General features: G+C 43.1%; 1 protein-coding gene across 1 annotated transcript in view; it reads left to right on the top strand.

The window, feature by feature from the left end:
• LNX2 (ligand of numb-protein X 2) overlaps nt 1-22,062 on the top strand; it is a 57,172-nt gene that overhangs the window by 18,652 nt on the left and 16,458 nt on the right. Inside the window, exons 3-6 of the mRNA XM_018570249.1 lie at nt 8,072-8,271; nt 10,032-10,400; nt 16,144-16,281; nt 20,916-21,093. Of these exons, the coding sequence (XP_018425751.1) occupies nt 8,072-8,271; nt 10,032-10,400; nt 16,144-16,281; nt 20,916-21,093 (885 nt within the window). The remainder of the gene's footprint in view (nt 1-8,071; nt 8,272-10,031; nt 10,401-16,143; nt 16,282-20,915; nt 21,094-22,062) is intronic.

The following is a 22,062-nucleotide window of genomic DNA, read 5'->3' as shown; positions in this document are numbered from 1 at the left end:
CGGTAATGGGCGTAAATATTTTCACCCCTGCATTTATGTCAGATAATGCACCACTTCCTGCAGAAAATTGTTGTGATTACAAATGTTTAGGCATTCTCATGTTTATTTCTTTTGTTTGTATTGGTATGACACAAAAAAGAGGAGAAAAAAACCCCCCAAATCTGACACATTCCATGCAAAACATTTTATTGTCCGGTCCATTTTTGGAGTTTTGCGTGGAATGTGTCAGATTTGGGGGTTTTTTTCTCCTCTTTTTTGTGTCATACCAATACAAACAAAATAAATAAACATGAGAATGCCTAAACATTTGTAATTGCAACAACTTTCTGCACGAAGTGGTGCATTGCAGAAGTCCTGCAGAAATGCAGGGGTGCCAATATGTTTGGTCATGACTGTGTGTGTGTAATAAATAAATATATATATATACACACACACACACACACACATACATTCCTTTCCTGAACATGAACGTAGGTAGATGTTGAAATGTTTTTTCCGCAGCACGGAACCACATGGGAAATCACTTAAATGTGAACAAAGTTTAGTAATAGTTGCTGCATTAATGGCACAGGATTTTGCTGGTTACACATTAACTTTGAATTATTAATAGTGTCTAATTGTATGTGTTTGAATGTATACATAATAGTATTATTTTTTATTTTATTAGAGACAGATATGAACTATGTTTAAATGGCAATTTTTTAAATATCTGAGTAAATGTGCATTATCAACGGAGTAAATGTGCACATCAACAGTCCAAACTTACTAATATATATAATTCATCTGGCTTGCTATTTGTTCCCCTAGGCCAGGGGTCAGCAACCTCAAACACTCAAAGAGCCATTTGGACCCGTTTCCCACAGAAAAGGAAACACCTAGGCCGTGCAAGTGTCTGTAATGTGTGCCAATAAACTAACCCTTTTTTTCTATAAGCTTTTGTGACACTAGACTCTTGCTGCTACTGTGAACCATTAACTCCCCGAGTTCAGTTTCACACCATGCTTAGTTTAGAAGGACTCACCATGCAGTCAGCCAATGAGCAGCAAAAAATGGGTTTCATATAAGGCAGGTGTATGTAACCTTGGCACTCCACCTTTAGTGAAACTACAAATCCTATGAGGTCTCTGCCTCTGGGAGCCACGCCTGTGGCTGTCAGCCTTGCAATGCCTCGTGGGACTTGTAGTTTCACCACAGCTGGAGTGCCATGGTTGTCTACCCCGAATCTGAGGCATCATGGTAGTGGAGTTGTTTTCTTTGGCAATGATACGTTTACTGCCAGGATCAGCTGTAAATGAAGAAACGTTAAACATTAGGTCTTACAGTCTACAGTGGTATTTGGGCTTCAGGGGTTTAAAGGTTTTTTTTCAGAAATCAAAAGGGGAATTACTATCAGTTAGAATATATTGGCATGGAGGCCTTTGTTAAATGCAATATTTGTCTGGATGTTTTGTCTTGAAGCCAGGGAAAACTGGGTAGAGATGCAGACAGTGCTGTTTGCAGTAATCAGAGTGGAATACATTTTCTTTTTCCATTGTGCGTCAGCATTTTTGCATCCTGAGAGTATCTGCATAAAACTTAAATACACCAGTGTATCTTGTGGCCTTAGGAGATAATCAATTCAGTTTTCCATTAGCTTTAGTATTTTCTGGTGTGTGTGTGCTCCACAAAGCTCATACACTGCATACAATGTTACAACTCCCCTGGCTGTCTTCAGTTTTATATATTGGTAATAAATTACCTGTCCTGTGTTTCATGGGAGTCATAAAGAGGAGAGATCATTCCTGGAATGCTGTATATCTGCCTGCTCTGTGATCAACATTAGGGCTGATTCTGTATTTTTTGACAGCCCGAAGATAATCTTTCCATGATTATATTTGTTAACGTCATGCAGTCTTTATTTAGCACATACTTGGGAGTAGAATTATAGTCATTGCAAGCCATGCACCTGCTATTGGGTCCAGCAGTACATGGTGGGATAGAAAAATAATATTCAGGTATCAACGACTCTTGGGAGATAACTCAAATTGTTATATATAGTTTGGCCACCTATGCCAGACACTGTAATTTATAAAAGGTGTATATCCCTTTGGGTTTCTTCCCTATTGTTAGTGATAAAAACATCATGAATACTTTGATGGTGCAAAATGTTTTTATTTAGGTAGAAGCAACATTTGACAATTGTGTACGTGCTTGATAAAATCACCTTTGGCTGAAATTTTAGCAGCATGTCTTTTGAGGTAAGCCTTCACCAACCTCTGGATCCTTTCATTGGTACTCATTGTTCTTTACAGAGTTCCTCTTGCTCTGTCAGTTTGCAAGGGTTCTATTGGTGAACTGCAATTTTTAAAACCTTTTCACAATTTTTTTTTGTAGAATTTAGGTCTGGGGTTTTACTGGGCCTCAAATAAAACATATACTCGCCTGATACTCGATCCCACAGCACTCACTTCTCACCTCTCTCCCCTACCACTTCAACTATGGAGTATTCCTCGGCGTCCTCACGTCTGATGCAATTCAGTGGACTTGCATTAGATGTGATGACATCAGCAGTCCTTAGGTCGCTGGAGCCCGGAGGAGGACCGGTCTAGCAGCCTGGCAGGATCATGGATCCGTGAGTATATCTGCTTTTTTTTGAGCCCCTAGACAAAGCATGCATTCAACACTAGGTAGCCCCACTGCAAGGGTACTTTTTTTGTTTTGTTTTTAAATTCCTGGGGGTCTTCTTTGCACCACTTCAGTATGTTAAGTGTGAACCCCCTACAGACTAAAACAAGTTTTCTTTAGGCTCCAAAAAATTTGGCTCCATCAAGTCTGCCCTCAGTTTTGAATAGTTTCAGCCCTGCCGATAAAACACATCCCTACAGCTGGTAGCTAATACCACCATCACTGCTTGGATGGTGTTTGCAGAATGATGAGCACTGTTGGCTGTCTGCCCTAAAAAACATTTTGTGTCATGGCTAATAAGTTTTACTTTAAAATTGTAAATAATGAACACATGAACGGTAATTAAACTACATGATTGTTTTTACTTCGACATTGTAATATATTTTGAGTAGATTGATGCCATGAAATCCATTTTGATTGACATGATGTGGAACATTTTGGTCTCATCAGAGACCAAGAGATCTTTTTTTCTACATTTTTTTCAGCAATGGCGTTCTTATTGACACTCTTCCATAAGGCCCCGTTCACATATAGCGAATTGTCGCGCGATTTCCGCCGCGATATCGCGCATTTTTGCCGCGCGATATCGCGAGAAGTCGCCGGCCAATGTTATTCAATGGAGCTGTCTTAACTCCATGTCGCGCGTCGCTCGTCGCGGTCGCAAGTCGCTTCTACCGGACCCTTTTTTCGGCGGATTTTGCGCGATTTTACTTTTTTACTATGGAGCCCGACGGGGAAGGTCGCGCTACCGTCGCTGGATCGTCGCTGGAACGTCGCCCCGAAAGTCGCGCTATCCCGGCCGTGCGGATCCGCTGCAAAAGGTATGTCGCTATATGTGAACGGGGCCTAAAGCCCAGCTTGACCCAATGACAGTTTAACTCTTTTCAGCTGTGGAACTGTGCGGATCTTCAGTTAAATTAGTGGCCTCTTGGTTGTTCCACTGACTAAAGCCCTCTTCTGGTTAGTGAGCTTTGGTGGATACCTTTTCTAAGCACATTTGCGGTTGACCATTTGTTGTGAAAGTATGGAGGCTGCCACTGCTGACTTTTCATTCTGAAAATACTTACATGGCTTTCATGTTGATCCAGTTGCATCCAGATCCATCTTTATTATCCAGTCATGGGAAAAGCAATTTCCTGTTCACTTTGAATACCCAAGTATGTGCAGATGCTTTCCACATGATTGGATAGTTGAAGTGAAGATTCTCAAATATTTTAGTAAATCAGTCCAACCATCTCATGAAGTATAAATTCCAGAGAAAGCCAGGCAACTAACATTTTCGGAAGGAGACCAGCAACTTCTATATTTCTTCCAGAAACACATATATTTAATTTAGGATCATGTGACACAGGTGGACACCTTTCAGCTAAATATATAATTTTTGTTTATCAAAGAGTGTGAATACTAGAGATGAGCCTGGGCTTGGTGGGAATCCAGTTTACCCAAGCCTGCTCACATCTGTGACTACCAGCCCCTCCTTACGACCCAATCAGTGGCATTCCCCGCTCCTTTGTGATGTATAGCTGTGGGACATGGAATTCTCCTCTCGGGAACTGGGTCAGGCAGAGGGGGTTGTGGTCACAGTAATGAGCAGGCAATCTGGTTCGCACCAAGCCCAGCCTCATCACTAAGAAAACACTTATGCCATTAAGGAAAAATCATTATATTTGTAAATTATGGAAAAATAACAAATGTTTTTCACTTCAAATTTATATAATAGTTTGAGTAGATCAGTGCTATGAAATTCCAATTAATTACATTTTAATTTCAGGTTGTAGCAATACAAAATGTTTAACATTCTAAGGTGGGGTGAATACTATCTTTATGAAATCAGTAGATCTGGTCCGGAAAATGGTGTGAACCTAACGGCAGTTTCAGTGCTGGTCTGGAACGGACTGCGCTAGTTTGGACAGAGGCCAGAACTAGCATAGGGATACATTAAGATGCATTTTCGGTCCGGAAAAATCTGGTCTGGAGATGATCTGGATGTGGTGTGAGTGGGCCCGAAAGGCATTTATTTCATGCACTTAGGGCCCATTCACACCAATTGCGGTGCATTCCAGAACGGCAGCTGCTGGAATGCACAGCAATCCCTCACAAAACTTCCCCCTTTGTTCTTGGGTGGGAGGGGGTGTGGTGGTGCATTGAAGTCAATGGCACCGCAGCTACCCCCCAACAACCCCCTCCCGCCTGCAGTTCAATTGGACGCGTGGCAACACATTGCCTGCGTTCCGGTCCACTGCAAATTAAAAACATGCCGCTCCAGAACGAAGGGGGAAGTTTTGTGAGCGATTGCTGTGCGTTCCACCAGCTGCCGCTCTGGAACACACCGCAATTGGTGTGAAAGGGCCCTTACTGATTTTCTCTAATGCCGGATCAGTCTGCATTTTTTTTTTAATTGCTAGAATATGCAAAATAAATGTGTTTTTGTGATATTTGCTCAGTATGGTTAAATTTATAGTACACTGGGCAAACCTGGTTACATTTAGTCAGGAAATTTAAATTATGATGGAAATTCGCACATAGTAGATCCCTTTCATCTCTATAGCTCAGAGTGACTCTTTTCCACTACAGTAGAGGGCTAGTCTTTAAACACCACCTGGTGTTTTTTATTAAAAGAGTAGGCTGAAGGCCCTTTTTTTTGTACAACCCACCTTTAAGGTGCAATGTTTTTAGAAGTTAATATTGACCTTTTTGTTCCCTATAAAACCTTAAGCCAGAAATGGACAAAAACATTTTGCAAACTTAATCATGTCAAATCATGAAAATACTTGATCAGCTGATTCACCAAGTTTGCTCTGTTGTTGTTCTCCTTTGCTTCCCACTGTTGGTTGTCAGTTGATGATGGCTTTCAAGACTGCTATACTAGCCCATTTATGGGTAATAGAATGGTGCTCCAAAAAGCACTCTTAAATTGCTATTGATGAATTTGTCCCTCCATACCAAATTAATCAACAGCCGGCTAAACAAGAGTAATGCTGGAAGTTTAATCGAAGCAGACCATCCCCCCGATCCATTCTATATCCATTAATTTCCAGCACAGATATTTCTATCTTCTCTGATAAATCTATTTCATTATCATCCCCTGCAACAAAAATAGCATGTGCACACAACAGTCCATTACACTCCAAGGCTGATATAATAGAGATGATAGAGGGAGCCGGTAATAACATCTGAACCTGAGACTAGTAAACTTTTGCCCTTTGACATGCTCCAAATTTCTATATTACTACCTCCATTATTAGAGAGCCAGAGAGGTCAGAACTTCAGTATATTTTCATTTGTAACTCTACATGACCTTTCAATGCAATTTGTGTTTGTTTCTATAGCTACCTGTAAATGTTCTATAATACTATTATATCATGCTCATTTCACGGGAGATGTGTTGTATTACTCATATTTGTATTACCATTCAAGTCTGTAGGATGTTAGTGTGCAGGCATGGGCCGCCTGGTACTAGATTTGTACCGGCCAGGCTGCAGACATTGAAGGAGGCCGCAGCTGTCAGATGAGGTAGATACGGATCTGCAGGTAGTGGGCATCCAACTTTATGTATTGTGGGGACTAGGGTGGGGGCTGGGGGATCATTTCCAGGCAGGGCTGTTTAAACCAAAGGACATTTGCCGACATAGAAAGCAAGTGTCCGCCTTACCCCTTTTGAGTGCCGATGTTAGTAGGATCCGCACTCAGCAGGGCCTCATATCTATGTTGTACCTGTCTCTAATCTCCCCGGCAAATGTGCCTAAATTTCCTTACATGCGTAAATGGGAGGATTAATTAGGTGAATCCTTAACATGGCTGAATGGGGGAAAATCTGGATGGCCGCAGCTAAATGTTCTCCTAATGTTCTAGCTCAAGAAAATGTGCACAAGGTGCTGTTTGGCTGGTATCTGATAGAATATCTAAATTTGCCCCGGGTTCTTCACCGTTGTGCTTTTTAATATTCATATTTCTCTAACATTAGGTCAGAAGCAGGTTTTCAGGGCACCAGAACATTTGTGCTGCTTGTTTGTGGTGCAAAATGAAGTTAGTATTCAGCAGAATTCGGGTTTATTAGAATTTGGGTTTTGGTTAGGTTTAGGGGTTCAGTGTTCTAGGGGTTCAGTGTTAAGAGGCAGGTTTAAGTCTATCTCTAGGAAAACCCTTTTTGTTTTGGATGGAATTAGAGTCAGGTTTTTGTATGTCTGTGTGCCCATTAGGGAGATTCACCCCTTTCTTTTTACTGGTGACCATTGTCATTGAGAAAGAAAGCGAAGGGAACTATTTATATAGCGGCGACAATTTATGAAGCACTTTCGCATACTGCACATTCACATCAGTCCCTGCCCATCTAGGAGCTCACAATCTAAAGTCTCTATTGTACACACATACAGGGCCACTTTAGACAGGAGCCTATTAACCTTCCAACATGTCTTTAGCGTGTGGGAGGAAACCGGAGTACCCGGAGGAAACCCACATAAGCACAGGAAGAACATGCAAACTCCTTGCACATAACATCCTGACCAGGATTCGAACCAGGGACCCCCAGTGTTAGTTCTCTGTGCTGGTTGTTCGTGTTGGTTTTTGGTGCATTGTGTAACGTCTGCAGGTCTCCTAACTGCTATTATGTTGCAATGTGTCCATTGCACTAAAACACCCCCGGTTACCCTCCCTCTGTCTAAACCCTTAACCGACCTGCCATACTGTTCCCTTAATGCCTTTATATTTAACTTTTATCCCAAATGAGGCCGTTAAGCCTCACTTACACAGCTGTATTGATCCTGCATAAAAAGTTGTCCATATCTTATATGTATGTAATGTTTGTGCTAACATTTACATGCATACAGCGTACATGAGCCCTATTGGCCACCATTGCTCACAGGCGACATCTAAATATTAACAATGTGTAGCCAGCGGCGCTGCTGCCGCTAATTGCATTATTGATGCTTGCATCTCCCCCTGAACGAATCATTCAGTCGGGGGCGCATGCACAGATTGACCTCCGCCAGTTCTATTTCAGGAAAAATATCAATTGGGAAAGATTTTATAACAGGCTGTTATTTGCTGTCCCAAGATGTGGTGACCGGCAGTATTTAAGGCCATCAGTAATTAATTATCTCATATGTATGGTTACCTTTAAAATAGCCCAGATGTATCTGTGTCTGACAGGTGATATAAATACATACCTGCTTGCAAACATACATACGTGTATGAGACCCGGAATCCTGGCTTATGGAATATAGTACAGAATAATATATTAAAGAGGCTATTAAGCTATAGAGATGTCTTTGTAGTTTCAATAAGTAAATAAAACAGCTGTGTAGCAAAAATATGTAGTATTGATCCCTGCAGTGCATTGATCCAGGAAGGCACTGAGCCATAAACATACCACTCATATTGTTTTACTTTTTTTTTATGTACTTGACAGCTATGCACCCACCAGCAAGCCTGCCAGAGGGAGAGATTACTACCATTGAGATTCACCGCTCCAACCCTTACATCGAGCTGGGAATCAGCATCGTTGGGGGGAACGAGACTCCTTTAATAAACATTGTCATCCAGGAAATATATCGGGACGGAATCATTGCCAGAGATGGAAGGTTGTTGGCTGGTGACCAAATCCTTCAAGTAAGCCTTTGAATTATTACCTTTAATCCCTTCCCAGCTGATACAATAGAGAACACAATGGCCTTTATTTAATCAAAGTAAAAGAGCAGTGTGCAGTGTGTAATCCACAGAGAAGCAGTCAGAAACATCTTACAGTGTGCTGACCACTATATACTATAGAAAGATGATTTCTGATTGGTTGCTAGGATATTCACAATCACCGTTTATTTAAAAAACAAAACGCAACCTACATGCTCTGTTGACATTTAATTGGGGCACCGTGCCACATCACTGGGGCTCACAAAACTAAATAAAGTCACGGTCTCTGTAAATGGTATTGATTGGTATATGTCAATATTTTTTATTGCTGATGCTATGGATTCCCACAAACCGGCATCTTAACATTTTTATATACCAGCATTGAAACATTTAATCCGACTGATGTTCTTCTTAATCTGCATCCCCAGTTTAATTATATTTGAACCTGCTAAGCCTACATTTTTAATGGTATTTAGACTGAAATTATCAAAATGGAGAAATCTGGGAGGAGTGCTTAAATGTACTGAGAGATTGTAACAACAAAATAGATTTTAAAGAGACTAAATGGGCAAAGTTACAGAGTCTCTTGAAAACTCATCAATAATATAGCTGATCAATAATAAAACATTGAAAAGCAAAACAACTTTGGAAACTGTATATGAAATATTAGTGAATTACATTTACTTTAATGTTCTAGTCAGGTCAAGGAGCAGTTAGTCACATGTTTTACTGAAGCCCTATAAGTATGATCATTGGTAATCTTGACTGTCCTACAGAAACTGCAACTTGTTGGGTTATTGAGCATTTCTAGCACTTGTGTTAAAATGCACATTTTAGATCTGAAGATTATGTAAGCCCCCTCCCCCCCCCCCAACATTTTATGCTTTCTGAAAGCTGAGACCTTGGAGAATCAAATTCTGGCAGTTGCTGTTTTTTAAATGTGGTTCCTGCATTAGTTTTCTTTTGTTTTAGCTTTTGTTCCTTTATTTTTACCTGTGTTCCAGCCAAAAAATCTGTTATTTTTCAGCACCCTTTACCAGGCCAAGCTGTCCAGCAAAAGTGGTAGATAGAGGGTTGGGACAAACCATTGAAAACTGACAGGGTGGCTGACAATGGTCAGCTTTTATGTATTTATGCAAAACCTGCATTACAAAAGAAAAAAAACAAACAAGCTGTAACTAATTAAAAAGTGTTAGCTGGAGTTTGGCTTTTAATTTGTTAGCCAAGTCCATCTAACACTACCCTCCCCAAAGAGTGACAATGCTGCTGTACAAGGGTAGCTCTTTTGCTTCTCCGTAGAGTAGATCCACCCTAAGACAGGAAGTGTGTTGCTTCTGGATCACCAGGTGAAAACAATGGGAAATAAACAAAAAATAAAACGAATGCAGCCATTAGATCTAAATATTGGTAAACTGCATTATACTACATTTTTGTTTTTAGGTTTAAAATTAGTTGAAAACTTTTATGTTGCGTGATATAACGCAACATAAAAGTTTTCAACTATAATTTTCTTATTTACAGGTTCTCTGCTATCAGAAAAAAAAAGAAAATGTTATGTTCCTTATTACCCTTCTAGTCATATACACAGTACCAAAGCTCCAGACTATACAGCATCGCATATATCTTTTCTATGATCAAACCCATAATTATCCAGTTTTATTTGTTTTTACTGCAATAAAATGTATTATTTTTGCAGCGTGTTTTCTATGCTGAATGATAAATTATATTTTATACTTTTGTAGGTGAATAATTTTGATATTAGTAATGTATCACACAACTATGCCAGGGTGGTCTTGTCTCAGCCGTGCACTGTGCTGCATCTCACTGTGCTGCGGGAAAGGCGATTTGGAAGCAGACTCGTCAGCCACTTGGACAACAGCTTACAAAGGGAAGAAAGCTTCCATGTCACTCTGAATAAAAGAGGAACCAATGAGCAGCTTGGCATCAAGCTTGTCCGCAGAACTGACGAGTCTGGAGTTTTTATTCTGGATCTCCTGGAAGGTGGACTCGCTGCACAGGACGGGAGACTTCACAGCAATGACCGCGTTCTGGCAATCAATGGGCTTGACCTAAAACATGGCACCCCAGAACTTGCTGCTCAGATTATTCAGGTAATTAAAACATCAAATCGCTGCAATGTCAGGTCACAAACAGGCAACTGCATTGAATGGTTTTAAATCTTATGAGTGAAGGTGAAATGTTAGTGCCACTGACCTCTAAACTGCTGTTCATCATAGTAGACTCTATAGCACTTCCTATCATAAACAACTGCAAGATTTTTAAAATGTGCTGCCTTAGCACAGCGCATGTTAAAGTGCTGGACACCACTTGACAAATCCCAGGAGCTGCTCCCTAAAATTGGCAGCTGTCACCTAATCTTTGAGGTTTTCTCTACTTGTCCATGAAGCTAGTTCCTAAACAAAAATCTGCTGGCTTCTAGATTGCACAGACCGGCTACTAAATTCCATATTAGTTTGTCCACGGGATTAAAGGGTAAAGCCATTTTCCTACAAAGTTTCCATATACTTTTTCCCCCACCTCCCTAAGTATGTCTAGCCCACCCTCTCTTGCAAAACTGCTATTCTTACTTGGATCTCACTGTAAGACTTGTTTGCATCTCTCCACTGGCTTCTTGATTTTATACATTTACTCCTTCACAGTTTAGCCCTTACAAGCTTCTGTCAGGCTGATAGATGGATAGGAGCCGAGATGTCTACCTGCCCCATAGATGTCTATGGGGCATGAACTGCATAGGCGTGGATGTTAAGTCAAGAAGCTGGCAGTGGGATGTAAACAATGCGTCTCAGAGTGAGGTCTAGGTAAGCAAATCGATTTGTGGGGGGTGTGGGCTAGACCAGCTTAAGGGGGTTGGGAGTGGAGGTAAAAGGGTAAGGAAACTTTGTAGAAAATGGCAAAGTGTGAAAGAGCTGTTAAAGTTTATATATGATGTTAGTGATTTGGTTTGCGCATATTTCGGGACCCTGCACTGCCCCATATTGCAGGACCGGACCGCACTGAGACTGTGCGGCCCGGTACCATTTGATCCGCGGACCGGGGGTTGGGGGACCACTGCTTTAAATCATCCACCATTAAAAGTCTCAGAAGGGAATTTACTAAGACTGGAGCAGACAGAATCTGGAGCAGCTAGAGCTAAATCTGGAGCATAGTAACCAATCAGCTTTTAGCTTTCATTTTCGAAGCTTAACTAAACAAGCTGTAGAGAGAAGCTGATTGGTTACTGTAAACAGCTGCTCCAGATTCTGGAGCAATTTTAAGCTGGCCATACACTGTGATATATTTTCTTTGTTCAACCTGCGGGCTGAGTGAAGAAAATATTACAGATTCCTCGATCAAGGAATCTTCAGCTGCCTTCATTGTCAGAATACCCTAACAGAGCCAGCAGCTCATTGGCTGCTGGCTCTGTTCATTTGAAGATATTCCAATTGGCTCTTTCTATCAGCTGATCGAGGGATGCCGGTCGAAAAGGTGCCCACAGTGGCACCAACTGTGCAAATTTTGTCCGGTTCATCAAGAACCTTTATTAGGTTCCCTCCTCATTCTACTCGGAAATCAATACAAAGTAACTTGTTGTTAGTTTATTGTAGGGATGCACCGATAACGTTTTTTCGGTATCGAGTACCGATACTTATATTTCGGTACTCGTCGATACCATAGAGCAGGAAGGCTTCTTGATTGCCCAGGAAGCCGACTCCATTCTGTTTGGCCGGCTGGATGCTGATTGGTCGGGAAGCCGGCTTCCCAGCCAATCGGCATTGAGGCCGGCCAAACAGATCTGACAACATGGTGACACGACCCGGCACCTAATTCCCCTCACACATTCATAGCCACACTCATTAACGTACCAGTCCCTCGGCTAGCGCTCTGCAAGTGGGCAGACACCGCTCTCCAAGATCTCCCCAGGTCTCCTGTGTGCAGCGGCCACGAGATCGGAAACTCAGACTGCTACTGCGCATGCACAGACTGCCCAGCGCTTAATCAGAAATCCTGTGCATGCGCAGTAGCAGGCTTAGTCCCTATCACGTGAGCGCTGTGCACACATGAGGGACTGGTACGTTAAAGAATGCTTAGGATCTTTGTGAGGGGAATTAGGTGCCTGCAGGGTGGAGGTCGTGTCACTATATTATTAGATTTGTTTGCCCGACTCGACACGGATTGGCTGGGAAGCCGGCTTCCCGGCCAATTAGCATCGAGCCAGCCAACCAGCAAGGAGCCAGCTTCCTGGCTCCATCTTTTCTCACTGCACTGCCGGTCAGAGGAAATCTCCCTCTGACCAGAAGTTCTAGTATCAGGAAAGGTATCGGAGCATTTACTCATCAAATACTCAGTATCGGCGCAGATACCGATACTAGTATCAGTATCGGTGCACCCCTAGTTTATTGGAATACATACTTAAGGAAGCTTCACTGCATAGGAGGAACCATATACAAGCTGTACCTGCATTCCCTACCCTCCCCCAGTGCCCCAATCCACCAACAGAAAATTACTTAGCTAAATAACAGTGAGTAAAGCTGAGCAGAAATGGAGTGAATTTCAACTGATTTAGCAGGCGTTGGCTAATTTTCGCTCCATTGGTGACCCTATCCCCTCGACAGAAGTCAATCATTTGGGTAACTTTTGCTGAAGGAACATGTTGGAAAATCCTCGGCTGAACGGTGCTCGCAGTCAGTCAGCAGGCGTCACTATCACAATACAAAGCACAGAGCAGAAGATTCCTCCATCCACAATGTTCAGCGTGGATGGAGGAATCTGTCATTTTTTTAATATCAACCTGCAGGTTGATTGAAAAAAATATAACTTTGTATACTGAGGGTGGGAAACTCTGGCCCTCCAGCTGTTGTGGAGCTGCAAGTCCCATGAGGCATTGCAAGACTGACAGTTACAGGCATGACTCGCAGAAGCATGTTGGGTTTTGTAGTTAAAGCACAGCTGGAGGGCTACAGTTGCCCACCCCAGTGTATACCCTATTTTATGGATGTGTGCATAATCCTTTGTAAGTTTCAACTTTTTAAAGGCCTGATGTTGGCAAACTATGGCTGCATTATGGGGCTACATGTATAAAAGTTTCCCATACTCATCAGCACCATCTATGGGTGCCAGGACCATGCAAATGGCATCCACCCAGCTATACGCCGGGCACATTTTTTGTAACTGAACCCCTTTAATCCTCACTTTTCAGGCTTATTCAGTAAAGTACAGAACAAAGTAGAGTAACTCATTACAATAAGAGCTGGATTCTATAGGAAATCTGATGTGTTTCTCTACTTTACTGCACTTGCTTGCTGAATTATCATGGCAGCAGTTTCATTGTAGATTGCTGAATATTTGTAGAAAACAGCAATTACCATTTAATTTATAGAACGTATTTCCCTTTAATGCATAAAACATGGGTTCAGATGCTCGATTAAATAACACAGAAATAATTCTTCATGACAGATGGACCCATTAAATCATCAAATCTGGCTACATGTTCATGTGAATTGTTTTTAAAAAGCATGCCAGCATTGAGCCAGTGTGCCAGAACAAGCTGTTGTCATGCCTCATGAAGAGGATCTGCGCTAAACTGAAATGATTGTTAAAATGACAGTTCTGTGGTTTTACAGATACGCTTATTCCAAGCCCCGTTTTTTAAAGTGTTTGTCTCAATTATAATTACCGACCAATCATCCTCCAAATACCATTTCTCCGGTGAAGATAATTGGAAGTATTTGTTTGTGGAATATAAATGGAGAAGTCATTTTAAAGCATTTATTTGAGGCTACATCGTTTGTTTCTGTATGGTTCAGCACCATGGCTGAGTGAATAGCACTGGGGTCCTGGAATCAGTTCCCGCAGGCACTAGATTTAAATGATATGTATTGTATATATTATTCCCAGGTTTGCTTCCTCACCAAAGCATACTGGTTAAGCTGACCATGAACACAGGCTGAACCAGAAAAAACATTTGTTTTCTCTTCACACGTTATACTGCATGGATGGATGAATCTCCTCAGTCCGGGCTATTGTTACCTGGCCCCTGCAGCTGACTGGCTCCAGTCACTGCTCAGCGACAGTTTTTGTCACTCCCCCTTGGAAAAAGTTGATTGAAAATGTGACTTCCGTTGAACGGAGAGGCTCCGGCACAACCTGCTTGAATTTTGAGCCATCAGGACTCCCCAAAAATTTGAAAAATATACAGCCAGGTTTAGATAACAAACTTTTCCCACACATTTGCCCCAAAGTGGGTGTGTCTTTGTATGGGTGTTTGTGGTAGAAGCATTAAAGAAGAACTCTGAATAAAAATGTTAACCCTTGCAGTGGGGCTACCCCCGCACTACAAGGGTTAAGTGCTCGTTTTTGCCTAGGGTAAATATAAAAAAGTTATTTTCCCCCGATCCTCTAAGCCAGCTTGCTCCCTGGAGCCCCAGGAGCCTCTCTCCCCCTCCACTGCAGTGGTCTAATGTCCCTGAGTCATCACAGTATATACACAGTATCTAGGACGTAAGAATGCCAAGGGATATACCATCACTGCAGAGGAGGAGGGGACAGGCAGGAAGAAGCACTGTCACAGCTGGCCAGCTCGGTGATCGGGTGAGTATACCTTTTTTTATTTTGGACCCTAGGCAAATATGAGCACTTAACCCTTGCAGTGCGGGGGCACTTTAATGGCACTCCAATGCACCTCCGGTGCATTGCAGGGCCCTAAAGGAGATGTAAACCCTCACATATCCTTGAAAATGTTCTGAGGTCCTGTACCTCTCTCCCTGTAACCACAGGTTCCAGTAACCGGGTTCTTTTACTTCCCTACACAAAGTAGTCTGCAAAGTAGTGAACCCGCCGCCGCTGATCCCTTGCATACAAAAGCTTTATTCTGTCCGTAGTGACAGAAACACTCCAACCATGTCCTCCCTCAGGCACATTTTGGCCCCTACTGGAGCTCAATCGTAAAGTTTTCCCTTTTTGTTCATCCTGTGCTGTACCTCAGTACTGCTCTTCTCCTACTGCCTCTTTGCAGCCACTTTCTGTGTACATGCATTACAGGGATGACTGCATGATGTTTATCAGGGCAGGTGGATAATACTTGGTCATGCTTGTTAATGGTCTCTGTCGGAAGCTCATATGACAGGGTGACAACGTAGAAGCATGATTAGGTGACAGGGACAGAGCGTTGTCATCTCTAATAGGAAGTGCCTGAACAAGGACTTTCATGGCAGGATTAACAGGTATTATTTTAATGAAAACTGCAGATTTACATATATGGAAAGTGACTTTATTTTTCAGCAGGGACATAAAATTCATGATAAAATATATCTGAACATGTTTACAGTGTATATATAAATCTAAACTGTATTATTTGTTAAATCTGGAGTCCTTCCTTATTGTGAAGAGCTACATGTGGAGCGCCCTCCTCTTATATGCAGGAAAAAGCATTTCATAATAGATTTTAGATATTTCTGCACAGTTAGATAGCTTTATGTCTTTATTAGTCATAGAGTTCTTCATTTTACATATTTCAATAAAAGATTTTCTGCCATTTATTAAGTGTAACATTTTACAGGTTCTTAGTGACCTGTAAATGCTCTTTTCCTCATATTAGCTTCACTTAATTACAACACTTTTACACGCCATTTAATTTCGAAAAAGATGGGATTTATTGAGCGTTGTGTGACAGAGTGCTGCAGAGGATTTGTGATTTATATTTCCAGTAGGCCAATAAATTGGAGTATTTCTCTGTAAAGGAGTAATTGTGTCTTCAGGCAGTTGGTTATCATTCTTACATAAAAAAATCGTACATTTATGAAACGTCCTGGGTTTGGTTCCGGATGGCATCATCTTGTGTTTTCTGCTTTCCCAAAGGGTAGTGGGGAACGAGTCCATCTGACAGTATCGCGTCCCGCAAAGCATCCTTCTCCTAATTTGTCCCGTGAAATAAGCAACGGACAACCTCACCACCATATGCAGCCCGTCTACCATCACAGGCCCTCTGCACACAGGGTGAGTGCTTCCTGACATTTTACTCAGATCATCTTTAAAGTGGACCTGAACTCAAAGATTTACTTGTTATGTTATTGGGAACATCTAGAAATGCTATGTGTGCTTAGGCAGTGCCCTGAAGAATATACCCGTTGCCCTGAATTAGTTCTAAAAAAATTAGCAGTGCACTGACAGCGCTTGGAGCCTCATAGCTGTATAACTGCAGTCTGAAATCACCTCATACAAAGACAAATAACAATGGTCACAAAGCAGTAATTAAAGGAGTTGTAAAGTTCCAGCATATAGTATCCAGTTATAACATCAGCACTGTAATAGAGATACATAGTAGAGTTGTTTTTGATCGTGCCATCAAAGCTTACTTGAAAAAAATCCCTTTTATGTAGTGAGTGCTGTCTCTTTCCCTGCTGCTTGATGTGATGCAATCTCCATTTCTCAAGACTACATATCCCATTATGCATCGCTTCCAGCAAGCAATGATAATGTTACATTGTTCAGACGCTGAGTGAAATTGTGTCCGTGCATTGAGGAAGTACATCCTATGAGCATCTTCAATAAGTACGTTTATACTTCTAGATTGATATGGTTATTAGTAGTGGGATGGAACTTATGTAAATGCAGCTGTTTATTCATAATATATCATGGTGGGGGGGCAAGGAGAGCACACGAGAACCACTGCAGAAAGTTGCCTAAACTGGTGATATGAGGCTAGCTGGTAGTGATGAGCCTTGGTGTGAACTCCCCCACGTTTGGATCGGAAGGAGAGGGTGGCGGTCAAAGGACAGTGGCGTAACTAGTGACCCCAGGGCCCCGATGCAAGAATCCATGAAAGGCCCCCCCCCCAAAGAAGAAACAAATTAGATTTTCTTTTTTTTTTAAACAAAATTTAGACATGGGGAAAAAAAAACACTCTTCTCTTTCATGTCCCCAGCTCCCCATTATCTCCCCCTTCATGTCCCCAGCTTTCCGCTCCCGGATGCCATGTCACCTTCATACTTCCAGCTCCCTGTCTCCCCCTTCGTGTCCACGGCAGCTCTAGTCGGCACTGGGCAGCAGTTCTGTGTGATGAGGGGGCGGGGATTACACCGCTCCCACTCATTGGCTGCTGCCCGGCTGGATGATGCTTCACGCTGCGCCCGGAACCAGGTGAGCCAAGGCCGCAAGGAACTGTGCTGGTCTCGTGCGGACGGCAATGCATCCCTGCCGCACAGCTGCCCGTACATGCTATGGGTGGCTGTGCAGGGATGTAGCGGCAACTCTCTGGAGGGGGGGCCCTCTTCTTCCTCGCTGGGCCCCCCCCAAGTGGCCGAACGCCAGGGCCCGGTCGCAATTGCGACCGCTGCGACCCTGGTAGTTCCGCCAGTGTCAAAGGAGAAAGCCACCAGCACACCTTCTTCTTCAGCAATCAAACATCTTTATTGACATACATATCACAAGTAAAAGTGCAATGTTTCAGGGCCACACAGGGTCCCTTCATCAGGCCTGATGAGACCCTGTGTGGCCCCAAAATGTTGCACTTTTACTTGTGATATGTTTGTTCGAAGACATCTAAAGGTGTTTGATATCTGAATGTGTGCTGGTGACTTTTTCCTTTTATGTTGCTTCTGGCGGCGCTATCCTCCTGTTACTTCAGCACCCACAGTCAAAGAAAGGGGACATATCGGTCAGTTATGTGATAGATGACCTACATTGAGTCAGGCAAACTGAGCTCGCACCATGCCCAGCCTCATCATTGCAATGACTAACCTTTCCATGGTTAGTTTTGAAGCTTTCCGCCTTGCCATTGAATAGTTCTGTTAGGATCCAGAGCGCCTCCAGGTGGCGCTGGAGCTGAGCCCTGCAGTTCCTGGGCTCACCTGCAGGATTCTCTTGGCATCCAGGAACTGCTAGGTACCAGATCACCACTGGGTGGTGCTGGGACCTGCAGCTCCAGTGCTCACCGGCTGGTGTTTCCCAGTTGCCAGTACTTAGCCATCACCTGGTGCTTCCTGGGAGGATATTTAAACCCTCCCTGCAGTCAGGATGATGGCTCAGTATTGTTTCCTGTGAGTCCTGAACCTTGAACCCTGATTGTTTCCGGTGAGTCCTGAACCCTTTTTGAACCTTGTTACCTGTGATTCCTGAACCCTGTTTGAACCTTGTTAGCTGTGCGTCCTGAACCCTGTTTGAACCTTGTTACCTGTGAGCCCTGTTGTTGGTTGTTGCTGTTAGTCTGCTGTGTATATTAAACAACCTATAAATATATCACATACTTGCCTGGTCCGTGTGGTCACACGTGTTTGGTCTGCCTGTGTGGGTACCTGCGCAGGTGTGGGGTCACCTGTGCCGGTATCCCTGACAAGTTCCTTGGGTTTGTTTTCATGCTGTTGTTGTTTAGTTAAAAATTGCCTTTTTAACTTGTTAAAGTGATATTAAACCTTCATTTTTTTATTTTTGTTAAGAGGGCCGGACTTGATTGAAATGGATTTTGTATCTTTTTTCGGGTCTTTTCTGCCCGTGCGTGCCCGCTAGGGGGCGCGCGCGAGCAGAAAAAAATTGCCGTCTGGAGACGGCAACCCGCAGATGCTGCAGTGCCGTCCGTCCGTTTTTTTACTACGGGCGGACGGCAAGAGGTTAAACATATTAGTTCCCTTGTTCTCTTGCTGTCCCAAAACCGCTAGCCGCAAGTGTCACCATCAGCAAGCCAGCTGCTGAGGAGACACCCAATGCGTGCGCATTCACACAGCTAGCTGTGTGCGTCCATGGACACAAACGGCTTGCGACAAGCCACGCCCCCCACTCCCAGTGTCACACTTTGACTGACGACAGAATGAGCCTATGGCTCCTCTGCCCTCAGTACCCTGTCCTAGGACCAGAAAGTTCATGGAAAGCCGACTATCTTCCTGGTCCCTGCAGAGGAGACGACTGACCGCAGGGTAGTGTGGGAGGGGTCGGGTGTCATAGAAAGGTACTGGGCGTTTTTTACCTTAATGCAGAGAATGCTATAAGAACGTCCCCTGTGGAACAACAGAGCGAAATAAAATCTTAGTTGTATTTTCTTTTCCAAGTCTTCTCACCTCTTCCACCCACACGTTTGTCTGGGCAATTTTCCTCCAACCCTCACCTTGTATTTGTCTGTGCTGTCATTTAAAGTGACATTAAAGTCAAAAAATGTTTTCCCTCCCCCCAATGTTAATGTTAGCACTTACCTTAAATTATGTCTCTTAATCCGATCTTCTTCTTCTTTCCTGATGTTTTCATCTGTCCCTCCAGCTGTGCGGCGGCTCTCCGATCCAGCTCTGACTCCTCTGTCCTTGCTGGCATTCCGATCCCGCGGTGTCTGCATGCGGGTGCACGCGTCTATAGACATACCTTGCGTCTCTGCTCGTCTCCCGGCCGAAAATCCAAACTGCGCATGCGCCCGCCCCAAGATGCTTTGCGGCCGCCGGAGCAGTTTCGGATTCTCGGGCGGGAGCGCGCGCCGAAAACAGGGTAAGTTTAAACCGCTGTTAAAGCGTTTTGTTTTTTTTAAAAAACTTTTGCATATATCTACTGCTTGCTAGCAGTAGATATAGGCAAACAAAAATGGAGGGTTTAGAACCCCTTTAAGTGTGCTGATTTCACTCTTGGACACCAAGTCAAGTGGTAACCCATCCCAGATATGTCTGCAACCCAATTTAAGTCCCTATCCAGATCTAAGGTACTGCTGTACTACTAGTCTCACATACCTATAGTAAGACACAGTGCGGACCATTTTGAGCTCCAAAACCAAGTTTCAGGGCTCCTAGGATGCTCTGCAAGGCATATGACGCATTGCATTTTTTTCATAGTATTGCTTTAGAAGCATTAGGCTACTGATAGGTTTTATTCAAATTCCCAAAAGAAACGAAAGTTTTTTGTGAAGTAAACCGAATGGTAGATACACTATATTGTCAAAAGAATTGGGACACCCCTCCAAATCATTAGATTCAGGTGTTCCAATCATCTCCATGGCCACAGGTATATCAAATCGAGCACCTAGGCATGCAGATGCTTCTACAAACATTTGTGAAAGAATGGGTCGCTCTCAGTAGTTTGGGGATGCCCCTTTCCTGTTCCAACATGACTGCGCACCAGTGCACAAAGCAAGGTCCATAAAGACATGGATGAGCGAGTTTGGGGTGGAGGAACTTGACTGGTCTGCAGAGAGTCCTGACCTCAACCCGATAGAACACCATTGGGATAAATTAGAGCGGAAACTGCGAGCCCGGCCTTCTCGTCCAACATCAGTACCTGACCTCACAAATGCTCTTCTGGAAGAATGGTCAAACATTCCAATAGACACACTCCTAAACCCTGTGGACAGCCTTCCCAGAAGAGTTGAAGCTGTTATAGCTGCAAAGGGTGGGCCAACTCAATATTGAACCCTATAGACTAAGCCTGGGATGCCATTAAAGTTCATGTGTGTGTAAAGGCAGGCATCCCAATACTTTTGGGAATATGGTGTATATCTAGATAAATCCCTAGAGAGTAAATAGAGAGTTTGCCTGGAAATCAGGGACAGATCACTACTATGCACCAGTTAATTATAGCTCTCTGACATCACTCTTGCGTATGCTAACCTGTCATTTCAATAAATTATTCTTTCTTATACTTTGCTATCTTTTTTTCACCTTTAGGATCTTGCCCAGTGTGTTACCTGCCATGAAAAACACATTACTGTAAAGAAAGCCCCAATGGAGTCATTAGGCATGACCGTAGCGGGGGGCCGAGGGAGTAAAAGCGGGGAGCTGCCAATCTTTGTGACCAGCGTGCAGCCTCATGGATGTCTGGCACGAGACAGCAGAATCAAACGAGGTTTGGATCCACATCTTCTTTCCAGCAGACAAGTCAGGCTTAGATGAGTACAGACTGAATGATGTGTTTGACAGAAATGTAATTTATGAAACTGGAAATATCCACAGTTCACACTAAAATAGATTCTGATGATCACATTTAATCATCTGCTGTTCCATAGCTCGCTTCCTGTACATTTCAATACAGGCAGAGACATTTTAAAATGAAGGTTATAGTTATCGATTCAAAGAGAACTCAGCACAAGTCTATTCAGTAACAGGAATGATGTGTAAATAGCTTCCATTGGCCTGTGCTTTGTTTCTGGATGTCCAGTTCTTAGACACAAACTGTTCAAATTTGTCATTTTTATTTCTAGTTTAGAGAAATTATAATCAGTCTGCTTAATTTGACACTTTTAGTCCCCGTTCACACCAGGGCAACAGCATTTTAGCCCTTCTTTTTAAGCGCGTTTTTTATGCGTGTCTCAGCACATTTTACAGGCGTTTTCTGTTCATGTGCGAGAGCATTTTAAGGCTCATTTTCAGTTGTCCATTGAAATGCAGTCTTAGCTGAAAAAACGTTAAACCCCCCCCTGTAAAAATGCTCTGATCGGCGTGTTTTCCATTGAAGTCTCTATAGCAAAACAAGCTGATAAGCGCCGCAAAAGAAGGTCATGGACTATTTTAAACAACGGGCGTATTGTTATGCAGGATTCACGCATTTGCATGAAAGGCCTCCATGGGAATACATGAGATTTTGATTTGCATGTGTTTTAGAGCGGGAAAAAACATGCGACGAAACGCCCTGGTGTGAACAGGGCCTTATATCTTTTGTTTACTATTTGTATGGCATCTTTGTTCAACTAATAAACATTTACAGGGTACACCCATATCCAGGGGCGTATCTGCTGCGAGGCAAACAAGGCGTTTGCCTGGAGCGGCAGATTCGCTGAGGGCTGCGATGCTGCCTTGCCTAGGGCAAAGCTGCACA

The sequence above is a fragment of the Nanorana parkeri genome, unplaced genomic scaffold, assembly GCF_000935625.1.
Source record: "Nanorana parkeri isolate BGI_ZX_2015 unplaced genomic scaffold, ASM93562v1 scaffold1487, whole genome shotgun sequence".
NCBI lineage: Eukaryota > Metazoa > Chordata > Amphibia > Anura > Dicroglossidae > Nanorana > Nanorana parkeri.
This window is presented reverse-complemented; position numbering and strand designations above follow the sequence as displayed.